The sequence below is a fragment of the Antechinus flavipes genome, chromosome 3 (genome assembly GCF_016432865.1).
Source record: "Antechinus flavipes isolate AdamAnt ecotype Samford, QLD, Australia chromosome 3, AdamAnt_v2, whole genome shotgun sequence".
NCBI classification, from domain to species: Eukaryota; Metazoa; Chordata; class Mammalia; order Dasyuromorphia; family Dasyuridae; genus Antechinus; species Antechinus flavipes.
Window position 1 is genome coordinate 565,694,845 of NC_067400.1, and position 21,077 is coordinate 565,715,921.

General features: G+C 39.5%; 1 protein-coding gene across 2 annotated transcripts in view; it reads left to right on the top strand.

The window, feature by feature from the left end:
- MACF1 (microtubule actin crosslinking factor 1) overlaps positions 1-21,077 on the top strand; it is a 401,373-nt gene that overhangs the window by 357,278 nt on the left and 23,018 nt on the right. For both annotated transcript variants that reach the window (XM_051987753.1, XM_051987752.1), the window contains 19 exons: positions 1,187-1,413; positions 2,677-2,799; positions 2,920-3,021; positions 3,812-3,913; positions 4,029-4,202; positions 4,286-4,441; positions 4,563-4,763; positions 6,467-6,595; positions 7,263-7,436; positions 8,766-8,921; positions 9,197-9,403; positions 9,492-9,611; positions 12,573-12,742; positions 14,343-14,502; positions 15,562-15,756; positions 16,186-16,314; positions 17,264-17,407; positions 18,284-18,472; positions 20,627-20,744. In XM_051987753.1, coding sequence (XP_051843713.1) covers positions 1,187-1,413; positions 2,677-2,799; positions 2,920-3,021; positions 3,812-3,913; positions 4,029-4,202; positions 4,286-4,441; positions 4,563-4,763; positions 6,467-6,595; positions 7,263-7,436; positions 8,766-8,921; positions 9,197-9,403; positions 9,492-9,611; positions 12,573-12,742; positions 14,343-14,502; positions 15,562-15,756; positions 16,186-16,314; positions 17,264-17,407; positions 18,284-18,472; positions 20,627-20,744 — 2,976 coding nt within the window. The remainder of the gene's footprint in view (positions 1-1,186; positions 1,414-2,676; positions 2,800-2,919; positions 3,022-3,811; positions 3,914-4,028; positions 4,203-4,285; positions 4,442-4,562; positions 4,764-6,466; positions 6,596-7,262; positions 7,437-8,765; positions 8,922-9,196; positions 9,404-9,491; positions 9,612-12,572; positions 12,743-14,342; positions 14,503-15,561; positions 15,757-16,185; positions 16,315-17,263; positions 17,408-18,283; positions 18,473-20,626; positions 20,745-21,077) is intronic.

Below are 21,077 nucleotides of genomic sequence, written 5' to 3' on the forward strand. Positions count from 1 at the left end.
TTCCAATTACATATAAAGCTAGCTTTCAACATTCATTTTTTAAAAAATAATTTTCAGAGTACATGCAAAGATAGTTTTCTACATTAACCCTTGCAAAGTCATGTTCCAAATTTTTCTCCTTCCTCCCCCACTTCCCTACCCCAGATAACAAGCAATCCCAATAAGTTACATCCACAGTTTACATCCAGTTTACATCATGCTACACAAGAAAATTCAGATCAGAAAGAGAAAAAATGAGAAAGAAAAAAAAAAAAAGCAAGCAAACCACAATTAAAAAGGTGAAAATACCATGTTGTGATCCACATTCAGTCCCCACAGTCTTCTTTCTGGATGAAGATGACTCTCTCCATCACAAGTCTATTAGAATCGGCTCAGCATTCATTTTTTGAATTTTGAGTTCCAAATCTCCATCCTCTATTACCACCTCTCCCCTCCCCAAGACAGCAAGTAGCTTGATATAGAGTAGTTATATATGTACAATCATTTTAAATATATTTCTATATTAGTCATATTGTGAAAGAAAAATCAGAACAAAAGGGTAAAACCACAAGAAAGAAAAAGGGAACAAATTTTTTTTTTAAATGAAGTAAATATAAAATAAAAATAGTTTGCTTTGATCTGCATTCAGCCTCCATAGTTCTGGATGCAGATGGCATTTTCTATTCTATTGGAATTGTCTTGAATCACTGTATTATTGAGAAGAGCTAAGTATATCACTTGGTCATCACACAAATTTGCATTTACTGTGTATAGTGTTTTCCTAGTTCTCCTCACTTCACTCAGCATCAGTTCATGTAAGTTTTTCCAAGCTTTTCTGAAATCAGCCTCCTCATCATTTCTTACAGAACAATAATGTTTCATTACATTCACATATATTCCATTACATTTCATATACCATAATTTATTTAGACATTCTCCATCTAATGGGCATCCACTCAGTTTCCAGTTTCTTGCCACTACAAAAAGGGCTGCTACAAACATTTTGCACATGTGGGTCATTTTCCCTTTTTTATGATCTTTCAGATACAGGCCCAGTAGAGACACTGCTGGATCAAATTGTATGCAGTTTGATAACTCTTTGGGCATGGTTCCATTGCTCTTAGATTATTCTTGAATGGAATTCCTAATGAAACAAAGCAACTGCCTACAGAGTGTCTTTATTCATTATCCTTTTTTCCTATATCAGAAATCCAGGACAAACTGGATCAGATGGTATTTTTCTGGGAAGATATCAAAGCCCGAGCTGAAGAGCGGGAAATCAAGTTCCTTGATGTCCTTGAGTTGGCAGAAAAGTTCTGGTATGACATGGCAGCCCTCCTGACCACTATGAAAGATACCCAGGATATTGTTCATGATCTGGAAAGCCCAGGAATCGACCCCTCAATCATCAAACAGCAGGTGGAGGCTGCCGAGGTGAGTACAGAAAATCATAGTATTTGATCGTACAATAGCCTTTTGAACCAACTATGATAGATATTGTTATCCCATTTTACAGAGGAAGAAACTAAGAATCAGTTTAAGTTGTATAATTTGCCTATGATCACTTGACATGATCACAAGACAGAACTTGAAAGTGTTGAGGATGTTATGCTTTGTTTTATTTTCTCCTGAAAAAAAATCCTCTTTAGTAGTAGATCTTTGTACTCTGGATATTCCCTCATTCAATTTTCATATTTAGAATTTGGCCAAACTTAATGCCCATTTAACCTTATCTTTCCAGAATTTCCCATCCCACTAGCTCAGTTTTAGCTCAGTTTTGTCTAAAACAGGTTTTGGATAACCTCTTTCTGAGGTCAAAGCAGATCCTTTAGTTTTTTTCCTTTTTCCCACATGTAACTTATTCCTCTACCCTCTCTGCTTTCTCCAGAATCCTTTCCCATCTCTTATGCCCCCGAGCCTTGGAGCAGTTATATGACAGCTTTTGCTTTGACTTAGGCTTTTTACCATGGGTCCAGGGAGGCGTTGCTAGATCTCTCCAAATGGTATAAATTAGTAATAATAGGAGCTCACATTTCTGGCAATTTTTGCACATATTCTCTCGTTTAATTCTCAACAGTAATTCTGAGCGGTAGGTAGTCCAAGAGGTAGCAGTAGCCCCATTTTGCAAATAAAGAAACTGAGGCTCAGAGAAAAAAGACCATGTATGGGGATCATTTAGTTATGTGGTAGAACTGGAACTCGAACCTAGCTCTTATAACTTCAAGCTCAGTGCCATTTCTTTTTTAAAAACCAGTTGCTTTTATTCTGATGCAGTGGATATTTCCAACAAACTAAATTAAGTCTTCCAAATATATTCCTCAAAAGGCAAACAGGGTGACTCCATTGCCATTTCTATCGTCTGTATAATGTCTTTAAGTTCTTTGAAGATAGGAGCTGTCTTCTACTTTTGTATCCTTGTAGAATACTTTGTTACCAGCCTTAGGTGCTCATCAGATGCTGGAGGAAGAAAAGGGGCCTCCTGAAAATTTAGCGCAGACTTTCCTTTCTGTCCTATATAAATTTTTTTTTAAAGACCTGGAGAACCTCAGTCCTTAAGTAACAAAATACATAAGAAAAATCTGTAGAATGTCCATGGCAGTTCTGCTGAGCCTTCTCCGTTCTGAAGGATGTGAATAGGATGAACACAACTCTGAAACTCTAAATACATTCTGTTTTAACTCATCTCTTTGCACACAGACTATTAAAGAGGAGACAGATGGTCTGCATGAAGAACTTGAGTTTATCCGGATCCTTGGAGCAGACTTAATTTTTGCCTGTGGAGAAACAGAGAAGCCAGAGGTGAAGAAGAGTATCGATGAGGTATGAAAACCAATTGGCTGGAGTCCTGTAGAAGATGGAGCTTCCACCCTTAGTCTAGAAAGGATGCATGGCAGATTTTGTTATTTTGGGCACTAATTGGTTTTTATTTTTTCCTTAAAGCTGAACAATGCCTGGGAGAACTTAAACAAAACCTGGAGAGAGCGACTGGAAAAACTGGAGGAAGCAATGCAGGCTGCAGTGCAGTATCAAGATACCTTACAGGTCAGAGGCCTGGGGTAGACTGAGCAAAGTGCTGGGGACATCTTTACCAAGCAGCCAACTCAGAACCCACTGTCAGCATCCATGATTTCCCCTGATGTAGCTTTGGTCTGGAAATCATGAGGTCTACATGGTGTGGGAGATGTTTCCTGACATCTCCACTGATCTCTGCATTTAGACTTGGAAGCCTTTAGGGGGGGGACAGAGAACCTCTGAGATCATCTGCTCCAGCCCCTCATGGTACAGATCAGAGGATCACACCAGAGAGATCAAGTGCTTACTCTAAGGCAACAGAGAGGCCAATGTGCAGTTCTTTTGACTCTCATATGGTTGTGCTTGGGTTGTTTAACTAACCTTACCCAAGGACTACACCAGAGGACCAGCGAGATCAGTAGAAAGCAGGCTGCTTTGAGGAGCAGCCTTATTACTGCAAGAGTCTAGGAGCTCACTGTTCTGTACTGAGTTTTATTGGACCTGTCTCCAGCTATCAGCTTTCTGTTAATTGCCTCTCAAGTGACAAGTATTCAGTATTAACTTCTGCATTATAATTCCCAATTTTTATCTAAATTAACCAGACCCAAGATATAGTTCTTTAAATTTTAGATAGAGGGTTCACCTGCTCACTTTCTAAGCCTCTATTGCTGGGAATAAAGGCTACTATTTTTTTTTTTTTTTTACTTTAAGAATGATGATGACAAGAGGATTTGGATTTGTCTCTATTTACCTGCATAGGGGCCACTCGCTTTTCCTTAGGTTTCCATAATCTAATTTTTCTAATTGTGTTTAATTTTAGACCATGTTTGACTGGCTAGATAACACTGTGATTAAACTCTGCAATATGCCTCCTGTCGGCACTGACCTCAACACTGTAAAAGATCAGCTCCATGAGATGAAGGTTTGTTCCGTGAGCATGGATGGGAGGACTAATTGTGTGTATGTGGGCAAAAGTGATCTCTGAAAGGTGCCTAGACATCCTGCCACACTAATATTAAGGGTTTTGCATTTGGTAGGAGTTTAAAATGGAAGTTTACCAACAGCAAATTGAGATGGAAAAGCTAAATCACCAGGGTGAGCTGATGTTAAAAAAAGCTACTGATGAAACTGACAGAGACATTATTCGAGAACCACTGACAGAACTAAAACACCTCTGGGAGAACCTGGGTGAGAAAATCGCCCATAGGCAGGTATGGTAGACATTACAGGAAGCACATCTCCCCTACTCTTTTGAGTTTTCACTTTCCTAATTTGCCTTCCTTTACCCAACTAGCACAAGCTCGAGGGGGCTCTGTTAGCTCTTGGTCAGTTCCAGCATGCATTAGAGGAGCTAATGAGCTGGCTGATTCATACAGAAGAGCTATTAGATGCACAGAGGCCAATCAATGGAGACCCCAAGGTCATTGAGGTGGAGCTTGCAAAACATCATGTAAGTCATTGATTTTCTTTCTTTCTCTCTCAACCTTTTGGCTTGAAACCAAAGCACTCTTTGGGAATAGGCTTAAATTGATTAAATCTGTAAGAGAAATTAACAGTTCAACATTCTTTAGGTTCTAAAAAATGATGTGTTGGCTCACCAAGCCACAGTCGAAACAGTCAACAAAGCTGGTAATGAGCTTCTTGAATCCAGTGCTGGTGATGATGATGCAAGCAGCTTAAAGAACCGACTAGAAACAATGAACCAGTGCTGGGAATCAGTGCTGCAGAAGACAGAAGAAAGAGAGCAGCAACTGCAGTCGACACTCCGGCAGGTAGGCTGTATTCTCCAGGGATGGCATGCCTCTTTGAGCAGCATTTGCACTTCTATATACTCACAATCACCAAAGCTCAACCTTGGAAAGGCCCTCAGAGACCATGGAGTCCAGCCTTTGTTTGAAGGACTTCCAGGGAGGTGTTTCCTACCACCTTCCAGGGTAGCACATCCTATTTGGTTAATATGAACTGTTAGCAATTTTTTTCCTTACATCAAGTTTAATTTTGCTCCCTTAAAACCTCCCTATTTCTGCCTTTTAGGCTTAAGAAGAATAAATCTCCTTTTTCTTTGCAACAACTTTTCAGATACTTGAAGATAGTTGTGATTTCCCCTTTAAGAGAACTTCTATTTTCTCTGATTCCCATATGGCTGATTTTAAGGCCCTTTCTCATTCTTCCTGGGGATATTCTTCAGCTTTCTTTCCCAAAAAAATACAACATCCAGAACAGAACACAATGTTCCACTGAAAGGTGGTGTGATATGGGCAGAAAGCAGCACTAACAGAAGCATTCTTACCTCCTTCAACCCAGACACTGCATGCTCTTTCACATGAATACTTGTCCTAAGGCTTTTCAAATGGCAGCTGCTGCCACGGCTGCAGCCTCCATGCCCTACTGCACCTTAAATTTGTCAAATAAGTTCTTTAAAACAACCTTCCTTCTCTCCACCCCACCCCCTTGCCAAAGGTGAGATTTTATATATATCCCTATTAAATTACATCATTTTATTAAAAGTGATGGCGCTTCTGAATCAGAAAAGCTTAATAGTTCCAAATAGTAGAAATACATGTACTATTAGGGTAACAATATAGTCATGTATTTTTATTCATTGATTTTTGCATTTAAAATTTTTTAAATTACCCTTTTAAAACCAATCATTAACAAAAAATACTTACTCCCATAATCAATTAACAAAATAGTATTTTTAAAGTCATAGTTCTGTGTTATCATGAACACACTCATATCTTTTGTGGTATTTTGGTTGGAGTGAATCTGTAATATCATTGCTTTAGGGAACTCTTAAGGAAGAAAATCCTCTCTGCTTGTAAGGAAGGGTGCCTGTTCTGCAGTGTGTAAACTTTGAGAGTTGGTTTGTAGGCACTGAGAGCCCCCAGGGAAGTATATGTGTGGTAGGCCTGGAACCCAGGATTTCTGACTTGAGATCATATCTCTATCCATTGCACCATGCTGCCTTCCAGGTGATGAAGTAAGCTAAGGCCATAGACACTCACTTATCTGACAGATCACCTGACACAGATATTAGCAAACAGAACCAACATTTAAAACCTTTATCCTTTAACTAGAAATCTAACACATCAGATTGTCCTATTTTCCCATGAAAGGAGCAATTTGTGATTTACTAGAGCTGCTCTGTGGTATCAGACTTTACTTAATATAATTGTTTGGATAGAGATCTAAGTTGATTTGATGTATCTGAATCCATAAAGTATTGAAATATGTTGTTATAAAACCCCTGTCCTAGCTGTTGTGTAATACTTTGTGCTGTAAAGGAGGAAGTATTTTAATCAATTCATGGTACATGGTAGATCCTAGCGAAGTCATGGGATGACTTTATATAATTGTCAGAATCACTTTTTCCTGAAGTTGGAGTCTATATACAGTAATTTAGAAAATTAAAATTTATACCCAAAGTAATAATTGCTAATATTCTCAATTCATAATCTGTTTTTTTCTCAAATAGGCCCAGGGTTTCCACAGTGAAATTGAAGATTTTCTCTTGGGACTGACTAAAATGGAAAACCAGCTTTCTTCATCCAAACCCACAGGAGGACTTCCTGAGACAGCACGAGAGCAACTCGATGCTCACATGGTGAGAGCCTATGTATTAGAGCACAAAACTCCCTTCTAGAGCCAGAAACCTGTGTGTAAATTTAGAGCTGCTCTTTGATATGTGTGTGGTTTTTTTTTTTCCTGCTGTTAATTTAATTCAGAATTGCAAATGAGCACTTATCCAGTTTATTGAAGAAGTTTGGCAGATAAAAAATGTCAGTGATCTGCTTATATTCTTATATTTTTCAGTAGCACAGTACTGTACTCTGTCTGCCTCTGTAACAATAAAATGGAGAGGTACTGCCTTAGGGGACTATTTAATATGAGTTTTGAGAAATTTTAATTATAGTGGTTTTTCAAGAAAAGTCTCTTAAATCATTGTAAAATTGAAGGGACAGATCCTATATTGATAGTGACATAAGCTGTCTCTAGGGTTTTTCTCTCCACTCTTCATATGTGGTTCTAAAATATATTTTTTTCTTTATCTCTGCTAAGTTCAGAGGAGCAAGAGGTTCTTAATAGGGCCATCTATGGCCCTGAAGTTGAACTCCTGATGCAAGAGACAAACCTAGAAATCAGTCTCTTTCCTGGAAGTTTATTTTGGCATGCACCTGTGCATTAAGGAGTGTATATGAGTTTCATTGAAATGAAATCCTATTGAAATGTGCCTTATGGATATTTTTGCCATCTCTTTAAATTGCATGTAGGAACTCTATGACCAGCTGAAAGCCCAGGAAGAGACATATAACCAGCTGCTGGACAAGGGGAGACTGATACTTCTGAGTCGGGATGACTCTGGTTCGGGTTCAAAAACAGAGCAGAGTGTTACACTCTTAGAACAAAAATGGCACGTGGTCAGCAGCAAGATGGAAGAGAGAAAGGTACTAATGTAGTGAGCTTCATACTCATAAAGATCTCAGGCTGCATTTGTTACAACCTACGCCGATCTCAATCAGCTCACTGATTTAGTCATAATTCCCTTAGATGTTTAGGTTCTCTTCTTTCTCAAGTTTTGTATGAAGACTTATCTCATCCTTCATATCCTTCATATGCCCTCTTTGAAGTCAGGGAATGTCCTTCCTTTTTGTCTTCTTGTATCTACAATACTAGCATGGGGCATAAAGGAACAAAGCTTTTTAGACACAAAGTTGGATGGATTCATTCATTCATTTCATGGAATCACTAGCCAATTTTGCTTTGCTTTATGACTTTTTTTTTATGACTATTTTTAATCACCAATTTTTATCTCTTAACTTGAAGGGAAGGCCTATGGCTTTTATAAATCATGATTATTGAAATTCCATACAGTCTGTTTTATTCATAATCTATGGACAATTTCCAGAGACATTTTCAAAAATTAGGAGTTATGTTCTTAGTTGCATAATTGAGACTAGCCAAGGGATTTCTTTTCAGAAGAGCAAAAGAAAGGAGAGATGATTAGGAGCCAACCAATTGTGATTCCTTTTTCCGAATAAGTACTAAAATTAGTTGTACTCTTTTCCTGTTACCACAATGTTGCCTGAAGATGAGATGTGGCAGATAGACAGAAAGTAGAAGAGATAGCTAAAGATTGTGAAGGAAGAAGCCCACAAATGAGTACTTAAAGCTTATTTAAGGATCTATCCTTACCAAACTCTGTGGAAATTAGAGTGTACCTTGTCCCAATTAGGTAGATTTCTTTTTCATTTGTGTTTCAAGTCTTTATGTCCCAAATAACAGGACCTTGAATTTCAAGGACTAGGAATATTCATGTCTATTGTCAAATTTTTACCTAGAACTACTAACAACTTCCTGGCTGCTTTTATTATATTGATTGCTTTTTGTTGTTGTTGCATGCTTTCCCAAAATAGGAAATTCTAACATCGATTTTAACAGATTAGTGAACTATATTTGTGTGAAGAATAAACCTGAAAGAAAGTTTTACCCAAGCCAGTTCATAAGATCCCACAGCTGTTACTTCTAGAACATCCATTCCTTTCCATTTATTGAACAATTTCTTTCCCTAGATACTAACTGAATGCACTACTTAGTCTTTTGTTCCATTTTCAACCATGCATTGAAATACCCCCTTCTTGACAAACAAGTCATGTTCAGTGTTTGTCTTAATGAGGTTCCCTTTTTAGTGGTCATTTCATCTGGTATACAATGAAGTTTTTATTTGAATCCATAGTCTCTAAACTTAGTATTTTCTGTGTGTCATTAAAATTCAGTCAAAGCTGGAAGAAGTGCTCAACCTGGCAACAGAATTCCAGAATTCCCTGCAGGAGTTTATCAACTGGCTAACACTAGCAGAGCAGAATTTGAACATTGCACCTCCACCCAGCCTTATCTTAAATACCATTCTCTCACAAATTGATGAGCACAAGGTACCAATTATCTTCCTTTGTAAAAGTGTGGATGAAAGAGGCTTATGAGATCATAGTTCTATTTGTTACTGGTTAGTCTGTTACAGTATATGTATGTATGTATGTATATATATATAACTGATACAGTAACAGTGCATAATTATTTGGTATTTTATAATCCATAAAGACTTAGTAGAGTAGAATTTGTAGCACATTTACTTGGTCTTGGTCTTCTGACTACAAGTCCAACACTCTTTGCCTTTTGAGATTGCAAAAGCAGCAATGTTCTTTTTTAGGTTTTTGCCAATGAAGTAAATGCTCACCGGGACCACATCATTGAGCTGGATCAGACTGGAAATCAATTGAAGTTTCTCAGTCAAAAGCAGGATGTTGTCCTGATCAAGAACCTATTAGTCAGTGTTCAGTCTCGGTGGGAAAAGGTGGTCCAACGGTCTGTTGAGAGGGGTCGATCTTTGGATGATGCTAGAAAACGAGCTAAACAGGTAAGAAACTTTTGTTGAGAAATGTTATACCACTCTCTTAGGTTCAAACCTCTCACTCTAGCACTCCAATGTTCTTATGTGATTCCAGTTCCATGAAGCTTGGAAAAAACTGATTGACTGGCTAGAAGATGCAGAGAATCACCTGGACTCAGAGTTGGAAATATCCAATGATCCAGACAAAATTAAGCTTCAGCTGTCCAGGCACAAGGTAAGTCAGTAATTGATCACAGCTTGATCCCCAATACAAAACCTGTAGATGTTATGGCTAGGAAAGAAATAATATTTTTTAAGGGGGAAAAAATAGCTGATGAATTAAAAAAGCAGCACTAAAAGGAGACAAATTCCAACTTTCTTAGTAGCTGATCTGAGTTCCTCAATATATCCCTAATCTTGTTATGGACATGGACACTAAAAGTGCATTGTCAGACTTTTAGTGTCAGACACACATTTGTTTGTATGTTGGTTTTTCCTAACTATTTTCTTTGTTACAAGGAAAGATTCATTGTTGATTGAAGGTAGATTGGGAAGTAGTTATGGTATAGTTATGGTATGGTAGAACTTTAAAATATTTAAATAAAAATAAGGAAAGAAATTTGATTTACTTTGCAAAATCTAGGACACTCTTTTGATTTAAGCTGCTCCAATCAGACATGTGTCCTCTTCCTTTCTACTTTATCACAGAATCAATGTCTAGTCTCAGCCTGTTTCATATGAAAAAGATTTTAGTGTACTGAAAGCCAGCACGATTATGGAGTAGCCATAAAAAGGTTAGGAGATTTTCAGATTTCATTGTACGAAGGATAGTGTTTCTAATGAATTGAGGGAGTAGTTCTCCCATGTATGTCATCCCTGCTTTACTTCATCAGTTCTGGGGCCACACTTTAAAGAGAACTGAAGTCTCTCCAGAGGAGGCCAACCGGCCAGTTAAGGGCTTAAGACATAATAAGGGGAGCAGCTAGGTAGCACAGTGTTTAGAGCACCAACCCTGAAATCAAGAGGACCTGAGTTCAAATCTGACCTCAGACACTTAACACTTCCTGGCTGTGTGACCCTGGGCAAGTCACTTCATCCCAATTGTCTTGGCAAAAAAAAAAAAAAAAAGACATACTAAGGTCTGTTGTAGGCCTAGAAGAAAATAGAACCACAAGATGGAAAAAAGGGAAAAAGTTGCTGGCTGTTTTCAAGCACCTGGAGGTTATGGAAAAGGAGTGATTGGCTCACAGAGGGCAGATTCACAAGCTAAGGTAAAGAAACACCTCCTAACAATGAAAATTGTCCATCAGTGGCATGGACTCAGAAGAGAATGTCCTCCCTCATTTAAGGTCTGCATGTGGAATTCTGATAAACTCTTAGTGAGAAAGCTAGAAAGGAGTCTTCTGTCCATGAGGACATTGGAATAGCCAGCTTCTTAGGCTCTTTCCTTTTTGGGAATCCTACAGTTCTCAGAAATCCTTTAAATTTCTTAGCTGCCTTAAGTGCAATTCAACATGACTTCAGCAAGAACAGCTTCTGCTACACATCAGTCTGCCAGATGTCGTGTCATGGATGAGAGGGCTCCTCGCTGTGACATCAGGGAGATGTTCCCCAGTTTCAGCCAAGTGGGTGACAGTCTCTCATGCTGTCTGAATCATGTGCGGTCTATGTTTTCATTTACTTTTGAACTTATGAAGTGACTGGAATCCAAGTGAGGATTACTAGGTCTATTAATATGGAAGGTCTTTTCTGATGGAAGACCCCAGGATCTGTCCATGGCCATGTTGTGTTCAACATGCTTTGTAGTGACTTAGAGAGAAGCAGGAGTGGGTGTGCACTTAATGGGTTTGTCAGGGACCTAAAGCAAGGCAGGATTGTTAGCACAGCAGCAGTAGCCCAAGTATAGTCAAGTAGAATCCAGTAGGACCATTGTAAAGTCCTACACTTGGTTTTGGGAAAACCCATAGTGGGGAAGGCCTAGCAAGACAGCATGTAGCATGGCAGCCAAAATATAAGTGGAAATCTCTTCTCCAGAACATGTGGAGTCTAAGATTTAGATCAGGGTGCCACGGTTTAGAAGAGATGTGGGCCAGCTGAAAGTGTGCAGAGGAAAAGCCTCAGGAGGGGGAAAACTCTTCCAGGATCAAGTAGAAGGTCTGGTGAAGAGAAGGTTTAAGGGAGGGGGCCAGACTTACAGGGCAGATTGTGGAACAGTTGGAGCTGCTGGTACCAAAAGGAAGTCAGGGAGACAAAATGGTCACAACTTCCTGACACCAAGTGAGCCAGAGTGATGGTGGTGGGGATAGTCATCAGCTTTAGAGAGCACTTGCAGTTTGTGAGGCATTCTACAAATACAGCCACAGCCCTTGGGAGGTGGATGCCAATACTGTCCCCATTTACAGATGAGCAAATAGAGACAAATTGAAATGAACAAACTTGCCTGAGGTCACCCAGCTAGTACTTGAGGCTTGATTTGAGTCCAGACCTGGCCCAAAGTAGAATGGGCTGACTCAGAAGATCCTAAGCAGCATTGGTATGACTCTGTCAGGCATGTGTTTAGCCATGCATTAGGAGAAAAGGCTCCTGAGGCCTCTTAATTCCAAGATTCTTAGATTCTGTGATTTTGAGGAAAATATCACAGCATATGTGAGTTAGTCTTAGATAGACATCTTGTGCTACTCTACTAAACAACAAAAGCCTATGGGGTAACAGATTTTAAGACTTTCTTTGAGGAGTACATTTTGCCTTGGCACAACAAATGTTTCCTAACCAGTCCCCAAACAACTTCCCTTCCTCCCATTCACTCCTGAGGGATAGTTCAGCAAAATCTCCCAATGGAGTGTTTGTGACTAACAGCCAGTGCTGCAGGTCTGAAGTTTCCTGATAGCTCTCAGGAAAGATACATTATTAACTTCAGCACAGAGAACCCATGTTTGCCCTGAGCATTCTGCCTTTCTGAGCTGTCTTCATTGACCTTGCTATTGTGACTTTTCGGTGACATCCTTTGGACCATGTTTCCCTCACTGCTGTGAGCAGCTTTGAAAAGCTTTGTTACTACAGTAGGCAAAAGGCATTGTCAACTTCATGCTTCATTCGTTCATGTGGCCACAAAACCATCCATGCCTCTCTTAGTTTTTCTAAACTAGAAATAGGTCTGATCTAAAATAGGCATTTCCTTTTCTGTTTGGAACCACAGGAATTTCAGAAAACACTTGGTGGCAAACAGCCTGTCTACGATACTACTATTCGGACGGGCCGAGCCCTGAAAGAAAAGACCTTGCTTCCCGATGATGCTCAGAAACTTGACAACTGCCTAGGGGAAGTCAGAGACAAATGGGACACTGTGTGTGGCAAATCTGTGGAACGGTGAGTGGGGACGTGGGCCCCTGGGTCTGTGTGGAACATTGGCTTTCAAAGAAAGTAGCCCTGACATCATTGTAGGGCCCGTCTCTGTGGTACCCAACCCATTGTTGGTCTTTATTCAGGTTGAGGTGAGCTGGATGAATTTGTGATACCCCAGAAGGAATTAGGTTATCTCATAGGGTGCTGTAAAGTAGTCATAACACAGTTAGATCTTCTGATTTGGAATGAACTTTCTGTCCCTTGATGCTTTAAGGCTAAGTTGAAAACACAAGGTGTTCACATAGGTTAGAAATCATTGAGTTAGCTGCTGAACACAATGCAATGTAATATAATAGAGTTGAGAGAGAGAGAGAGAGAGAGTTCTGGCCAAGGTGCTAAGAACCAGGTCAAGTCCCCCTCTGACTGGCTTTGTGACCTACTAGGCCAGAGATGTCAAATCCAGTTCTGAGAGTGGCCCGATTAACTAACTCAATGATTGTTTCACAAAATAAATAAAAATAAAACCTAGATAACCTTAATCTATGGCTTTCTAAGTTAGCATGTGGCCCTGATATGTGGTTTAGGTTTAGTGATCCCTATTTCTATTTGAGTTTGATAGCAGTGCTTAAACAACACTCTTACATCTAGAGGTTGTAGAAATGGTGCCAACATAGATGGCTATAAAGAGATTCCTCCTCTGGGAATTCCCTTATTGATAATAATAAATTATAATAATGATATAATAATAAATAAAAATTCTGCAGTCCATTCCTGTGTCATAGTTACAAAACATAGCAGTTGTAAAAAGGAACTTATTCAAATTTAATATTTTTGTAGTTTGGCTAGATTTTCAGTTAAACTATTTTAAACAGGATATGTTAAATTTTTGGTGTTTTTCCTTTACCATTATAGAATGCAATCTCTCCCTATCTTAAAAGATGCCTTTTTGAGTTGTTGTAGCAAAGAAAATTCAGTGGTTTCTAACCTAAGTGAAGGAAAAAAACTTCTGAATGCAAGGCTTTCTCAGCTGATCTTTTTCAGCCATTTCTCAGATGTTAACTATCCAATTTCTTGCCAGTCCTCAAAGCTTTGATAACTATACAGGACCTGTATTCCTGGCATAGCCTTTAAGAACCTAGGATCACCCATGTGGGCATATATATAGAGAGAGTGCGTTAATGGAAATTCCAATCAGTCCCTTTTATTAAAGATAGACACACATCTCCCTTGTTTATACATTCCAGTACTTCTCAGCTTTCCAGATAAGTGGTTGTTTAGAACTATTCTTAAGAAGTTTTCCTTTTTAAGGCTTTGACAAAATCAATGATCTACCGCAGTCCCGAAGTATTCATGATATACAATGTTATCTATCTCCAGACAGAGAACTAATGATCTCAGAGTGCAAATTAAAGCATTTTTCCTTTTTTTTTTTGAATATGGCAAGTGCAGAAATAAACTTTGCATGACTTCATATTAAGTATGCTATTTCTTGCCCTTTCAATGGGTGAAGGGAGGAAAAAAATTTAGAACTGAAAATAAAAATAAAAATTTTTTAAAGAACCTTTTCAGAATTAATTACAAAAATGACTTGTGCCATTCTGAAGCTCTGATATGCACTTTATAGGCAGCATAAGCTGGAAGAGGCCCTCCTCTTCTCTGGCCAGTTCATGGATGCACTGCAGGCTTTGGTTGACTGGTTATATAAGGTGGAGCCCCAGCTGGCTGAAGACCAGCCTGTCCATGGGGATCTTGACCTGGTTATGAACCTCATGGATGCTCATAAGGTAAGAAGTGGCCCATGCTTCATGAAAGGCCACACTATTGACTTTACTGTGTGTTTTCCCTGCCTCGGTCCTACCCATTTTCCTTATTCAAAGGAAATACCTACAACAATGAGAGCTTCACCCTGTTCAGGTAGATAGGATGCTCTGATTCTTGTCTGTGAACCTCATGGCTAGGCCTGGACCCTTTTTCCTAAACCTTGGGTGGTGGTAGAGGGGTGAGGGTGGTTTCCCTAGGTTCTGTGATTATGCTAAAAAGATAACCACAGTGTTTATCAATTCTTTGTTAATATTTTTATGTACTAACTTGAACCACAGCTGCCATTCTGGATTAGTCACAGAAGATTTGTATATGCTAGTTCCTTACTTGTACTGTTGAGATTTTCTGGCTCTTTCTGAGAATCCATTTTATGCCCCTATCTTGGTAGTCCTTGGCTGACTTCATGTACTGAGTCACAGAATGAGCTGGAATACTGGGATCTTTGGACTCAGAGACTTGAGACTCTTAAAGGAATTCCATCTCCAGGAATTTCCAGAAGGATATGAATTTTTTTTTCTCAATGAAGGAAATTGAAGAAAAAAAATTTCTGTCTTAGAAACCTATTTATTGATACTCCTCCATATTCCTTCAGAGGCCATTCTCAGTGTGTAGAATATATTCCCCCCTCACTTCTATTATACCCAGTGTCTGAATATATACTCTCACTTCCTTCTCCTAGGGTCTAAGCTTCCTTCAGAGCACTGCCTGGCTGTCCCTTCCTACCTGATTGATTGCCCTATCCTGATTGAACTCCCAGTTATTAGTTATTACCCCTCACAAAGTTAGTCTGTACACACTTAAGGAGTTTCCACAATAAAAATGTAAACTCTTTGAGTGCAGGGACTGGGATCTTTTGTCTTTGTGTCAAGTTGAATTGACTTAGCCGGTCAGAAGATGAATAATGATCTTAGATTCTGAACACTAGCATCTTTGGGGACTTGTACTCAGTGGTTCATCTAATCTGTGCATGCTTCCAGACTCTTGATATTGAAAAGCTAATGCATACCTTTTTTCCTTTGCAGGTTTTCCAGAAGGAGCTGGGAAAGCGCACTGGGACTGTACAGGTCCTAAAGCGGTCTGGGCGTGAGCTGATTGAGAACAGCCGGGATGACACCACATGGGTGCGGGTACAGCTGCAAGAGCTCAGCACCCGCTGGGATACTGTGTGCAAGCTCTCAGTCTCCAAGCAGACCCGACTGGAGCATGCCCTGAAGCAGGTATGAGAAGGGTGCCTGCATCTCGGCATGGGCACGGAGGTACCTAGCTTATAACCCCACTTTAGAGCATTTAGAATAGGAATTCCTGATTTTGTCCAACACTCCCTCTCTTAATTAGACAGCAGACCAATGCTGCAGATTTGGAGTTTGGTCATTAGGATTACAGGGCTCCCAAATGAAGAGATGACTAATTATAGGATTTTCAACAGAGGTGGAATTACTTACCCACAATCACACAGATAATGTATTTGCAAATCTAACGTTCTTTCCACTGGACTGTGATACCTTTCAATATTTCCTCTTGCCTAGGATAGGTTAAAAAAATAGTAGGCCTGAGATCTTTTTTCTGCTGTAGATCTCAGGTCACAGATGTTGGCTTGCTATTTACATAAATGATGACTTTGTTCATCTGCTCTTGGTCCCCTCTAGGCAGAAGAATTTCGAAATGCAGTTCACGTGCTATTGGAATGGCTTTCTGAAGCCGAGCAGACCCTCCGCTTTCGGGGAGCCCTTCCTGATGACACAGAAGCCTTACAGTCCCTCATCGATGTACACAAGGTGAGGCACTTTGGGAAATGATTTTTGAGCACATGCTGACAGCAGCTGACCACCTTGCACCCAAAGACCTGAAGACTCTTTATTCAGAAACATCTTCTGAAATGGAAGAATCCCTATTTGGGCTTATTCAAACTCGTCTATGAGAGTTACTTATTCTGAAGGAAATGGCTAGTTTTTGTATCACCTTAAAGATTCCATCTCCTGAACCATCTCTAAACAAAAACAGTCTCTTGTTCTTTTTGCCCTTTTTACCTTTGTTAACTTTTTCAAAGAGTGGGGCTAATTATTTCCTCTATTGGGGAAGGGGGAGTTCTTTGCCTCTTTTGGTCCCACAGGACTTGCTAACTAGACTGAAGGACATTGCATGGTGCCAACTGTTTTAAGCTATTGTGCCCCAAGGAAGAGACCAGCTGTTTATTCCCACTTTGATTTTCCCATTAGGTTATGTTGTCCATATGTATGTTTTAAGCATGGCTGGATTCTGTGGTTTTGGGGAGGGTTTTCTTAAGAGTTTAAGAGTTTCAGACATAGAGTTCACTGTTGTGTTATCTGTGCCTAAAACTACTCTTAGAAATCTAAAAGTTAAAAAAAACATGGAAAAGGGATAATTAAATTGGCACAACTAAGATGGGCCTCTAGTACCCCCTGTAGTGGCTCTCTGACTTCTGTCCCTCCCTCAGAGACAAGCCCCTCTTGTGTATGAGGACCACCAGAGGCCTCTTCCATTTCTGCACTTCACAGATTTGGGCAAACAAGGAGCTAGCTGCAGAAAAGATTAGGTTTCTGAATAACTGGATTAGGTTTCTGAATAACTGTGAAAGTAACAAAAATGGCTTCAAGTTTTTCCTTGTCTTTTTTCCCTGTGAATGTGACTGTCCCTTCCCCAAAAACTGCCAGTAGTCACTGAGAAAATACATTCCTTAATTCATATTTTGGAATATTTGTTTAGGAATTCATGAAGAAGGTGGAGGAAAAGAGAGTGGATGTGAATGCGGCTGTGGCAATGGGAGAAGTAATCCTGGCAGCGTGCCACCCAGATTGTGTCACCACTATCAAACACTGGATCACCATTATACGGGCACGGTTTGAAGAGGTGGGCTTCTATTATCAGGGAAAAGGCAAATACCCCAAATGAAAGGAACTTTCTAGAGTAATAGAATTACTCTGAATAGAACGTGGCTGTGGGCAAAATGCACTTTGGGCTCTTATTCTCATGGGCACTTTGATAGGGACTGAATGAGTGCTGCTTCTAGTATTAGCCATCACCCCCATTCTCATGATTATATGGCCAAGCTGTAAAGGAAAAAAAGTAATTAGAGCTCTGGCACTAAGCAGAGCACCTGCTATAATATTTCTATGTGAAGAGACCCACAAGATATAGTTATTCTTTCTTATTAGTAAGTGATATATGCATTCTCTTCCTGAGGAAAATAGAAGGAAAAGCTCTAAGGGAGATCTTTATTTTTGGCTCTGATTCTTTCAGTATTTCTGTATCCTTGAGCAAGGCCCTCAGCTTCTGAGACTCACTTGTTCTGTCTGTAAAGTGGGGGTGATAATTGCCTGTAATTTAGCAGAATATAGGAAATAGCACAGAGGAAGCTATCTGGAACATAAAAGCTTATTATGGTACTGTTTCTCTTTCTCCTACTCTTCCTCCCTCTCCCCCCACATACATTCTCTCCTTCATATACTCTGTCTTTCTTTCACAAACACTGTCTTTTTCTCTCCCCCTCTGCCTTTGTCTCTCTTCTGCTTTTATATCTCTTCTCTTCTCTTCTCTTTTCTTTTCTTTTTTCTCTCTCTCTCTCTCTCTTTCTCTCTCCCCCTCCCCCTCCCTGTCATTCTCTCTGTTTCTTTCTCACTCCTCTTTTCTCCCACCCTGCCGCCCTTTCTCCTATCATCCCTCTCTCTCTACCTCCATTTCTCTCTCCATCTGTTTCCCCCTTTGTTCTTCTTGTTCTTTCTCCAGGTGCTGACATGGGCAAAACAGCATCAGCAGCGTCTTGAAGCAGCCCTTTCAGAACTTGTCGCAAATGCTGAACTTTTGGAAGAATTGTTAGCTTGGATTCAGTGGGCTGAGACTACCCTTATCCAACGAGATCAAGAACCAACCCCACAAAATATTGACCGAGTCAAATCCCTCATCTCTGAGCATCAGGTACTTGAGCTATTAACCCATTCTCTTTTCCTGAACTTTTTTTTCTTTGCTTGCTTAATCAGAGAATTATTTATTGTTATTGTTTATTGCTAAGAACATTGATGGCTTATCTTTCTGTCCAGGGTAAACATGTCTTGGAAATACCACTTAGTGAGCCTAATGGACCCCCAGAGAAATATGTGCACAGGAGACCAAGCCAAATGATTGGTGCTGTTTCGCTTTCCCCAGGCCCTCACTGCTGTTCACCTGTTGTTCTTGTCATTTCCTACCTATGTCGCCCATAATTGTTCCCAACAACTTCCATTATCCTCAGTTCTTCCCCCCACACACACTTCCTTCACTCTCAGCAGAAGACCTCACTCCTTGTTTTTTATGAAGATTGAGGCTACGTGATGTGAACCCTTTAGACTCCTCCTCTGATACAGAGAACTTTTTTTTTTTAATTTTAGTTAAAACTCTTCTTTCTCCCTCCCTTCCTCTTCAGTTGGCACTCCTGCTCTTAGACCTGGGTCCTGTCTACTTCTACTTTCACGAAATCTTCTCTCCTCTCTTCAGGACCTTCCTTTGCTCCTCATAGGACCATAGTTTTAGAGTAGAAAAGAAATTAAAAACTTGTGCTAAATGATCTCTGAATTCCTCTCTAGCTCCAAAACCTTCCAACCTAATCTTATCTTTGTGTTCTCTCTTTACCTTCTCTGTGTATGGTTGTGATAGCTTCATTATTTGTTTCTCCATCTTCATTCTGTTTTTTCCTCTCCACTTCATCTTATACAATGCTGGATCATTTCTAAAGCATAGTTCATATCACTATCCTATTCACAAGTCCAAAGGTTTTCCATTGAATACTAAATTAAGTCTAGAGCCTTCAGCTTGGTTATATTGTAAAAGCTGGCTGTTGACTTAACTTTCAAATTTTTATTTCATGCTTTTCCCGTCTATCCAGCAAGTTTCTTTCTTCATTGTGGCATGGAAATGAAAAGTTCTGCAAGTCATGCAAAGCCTTTACAGTCTATTGGGGGCGGACTCAAGGGGCACATTGCTAGAGGGTCAATTACCAGATAATCTTTTTTTTTTTTTTAATTACAGCAGCTCATGAAGAATTACTTGTGAGGTATAGAGGAGATTGTAACTAGTATCAGTGGACAAATGGAGGGAAAAAGGCCCATTAATTTACTTACAATTCTTCAATAATGTTCCCTTTTATATACCTTATGCTTTGATCCAGTGGATCTGCTTATTGTTCACCAGATTTCCTTGACTTCTATCCCCTTGACTTAATGCCCATCATGCCCATCTCCTTTTTTTGAAAGACCATCCTTTCCTTCAGGTTCTACCTCAAATGCCCTCTCTTCTGTGTAACCTTGCATAATTCCCTTTTCTTCCTTCTGGTTTTCCCCACAAATCAAATGGGATCTCTCATCCTCTCAATTTTCTTTGCATTGCATTTTTACCTCTTAGGCATTTATCACATTCTATTTTGTCTCACAAGCTGAATTCATATCTTATTGATTCTAGTTCCTCCTGTAGGGGACAAGGATCATGTTTCAATCATTTTAGTATTTCTCTTAATGTCTAGAACATAGCTTTGTCCACAATAGGTATTCTCTAAATATTTGTTATTATGATTGAAACCAAAGGGTCCAGAGGAAAGCTCTGTTGGATTCATCTTGTCTCCTAAAAAATACACTTTTTTTGAGGGTTGAATCCATGCCTTTTGTTCATTTCACTCATACCACATCATCATCATTGGTAGCACAGTTCTGTAGTTTTTTAGTTGTACAAAACCCTTTATCTTAGTTGAGCCTCACAACTTTTTGAAGTGATGCAAAATTATTTTACTCATTTTATAGATGGGGAGGCTTAAGTGACATGCCCCTGGTCACATGGCTGATCTTCCTGGCTCCAAGTCCAGTCACTATCCATTATAAATCATTGCCTCTAGTGATCAATGAAATGTTTGTTGACATTAAATATGTGAGTGGTGATTGAACACAAGATACCAAGGTTGCATCCTTTTGAATTATACTGTGGTTAATGTAGCCAGCCAGCCAGCCCTTTAAAGTCTATGTCAGCTTGATATAATGGTAAGCAAGAAAAAGCTGGTACCTGTGAACATAATTGTTAGTGGATTTTTCTGTTGTTTGTGCTTAACAGGCTTTTATGGAAGAGATGACACGCAAACAGCCCGATGTAGACCGTGTCACAAAGACATATAAGAGGAAAGCCGTAGAGCCAGCTCATGCACCATTCATTGAAAAATCCCGCAGTAACCGTATGTTCCCAGCTCCTTTTAGTCAAATGGTTAAGAGTTGCTTCCTGCTTTTTATTTTTTATTTTTTTTAAGGATGGGCCCTTTTGCTGAGAAGCCTTCTTCCCTGTCTCTCCTCCCCAATGGATCTTATTTTGAAGTCTGACCAGTAATAGAACATAAAATAGTTGTCCATATGTTCATATGAAATTTGGAGAATAAATGAGTGAATCTTTTTTTGTAATCTTCACTCTTGTCCTCCAGCAAGTCCTGCTGAACTGTCCACATTGCATTTATATTGATTTATTTCTAAAACATATCAGTATCTATTTAAATTTATTTTTTCCTCCATTGGAT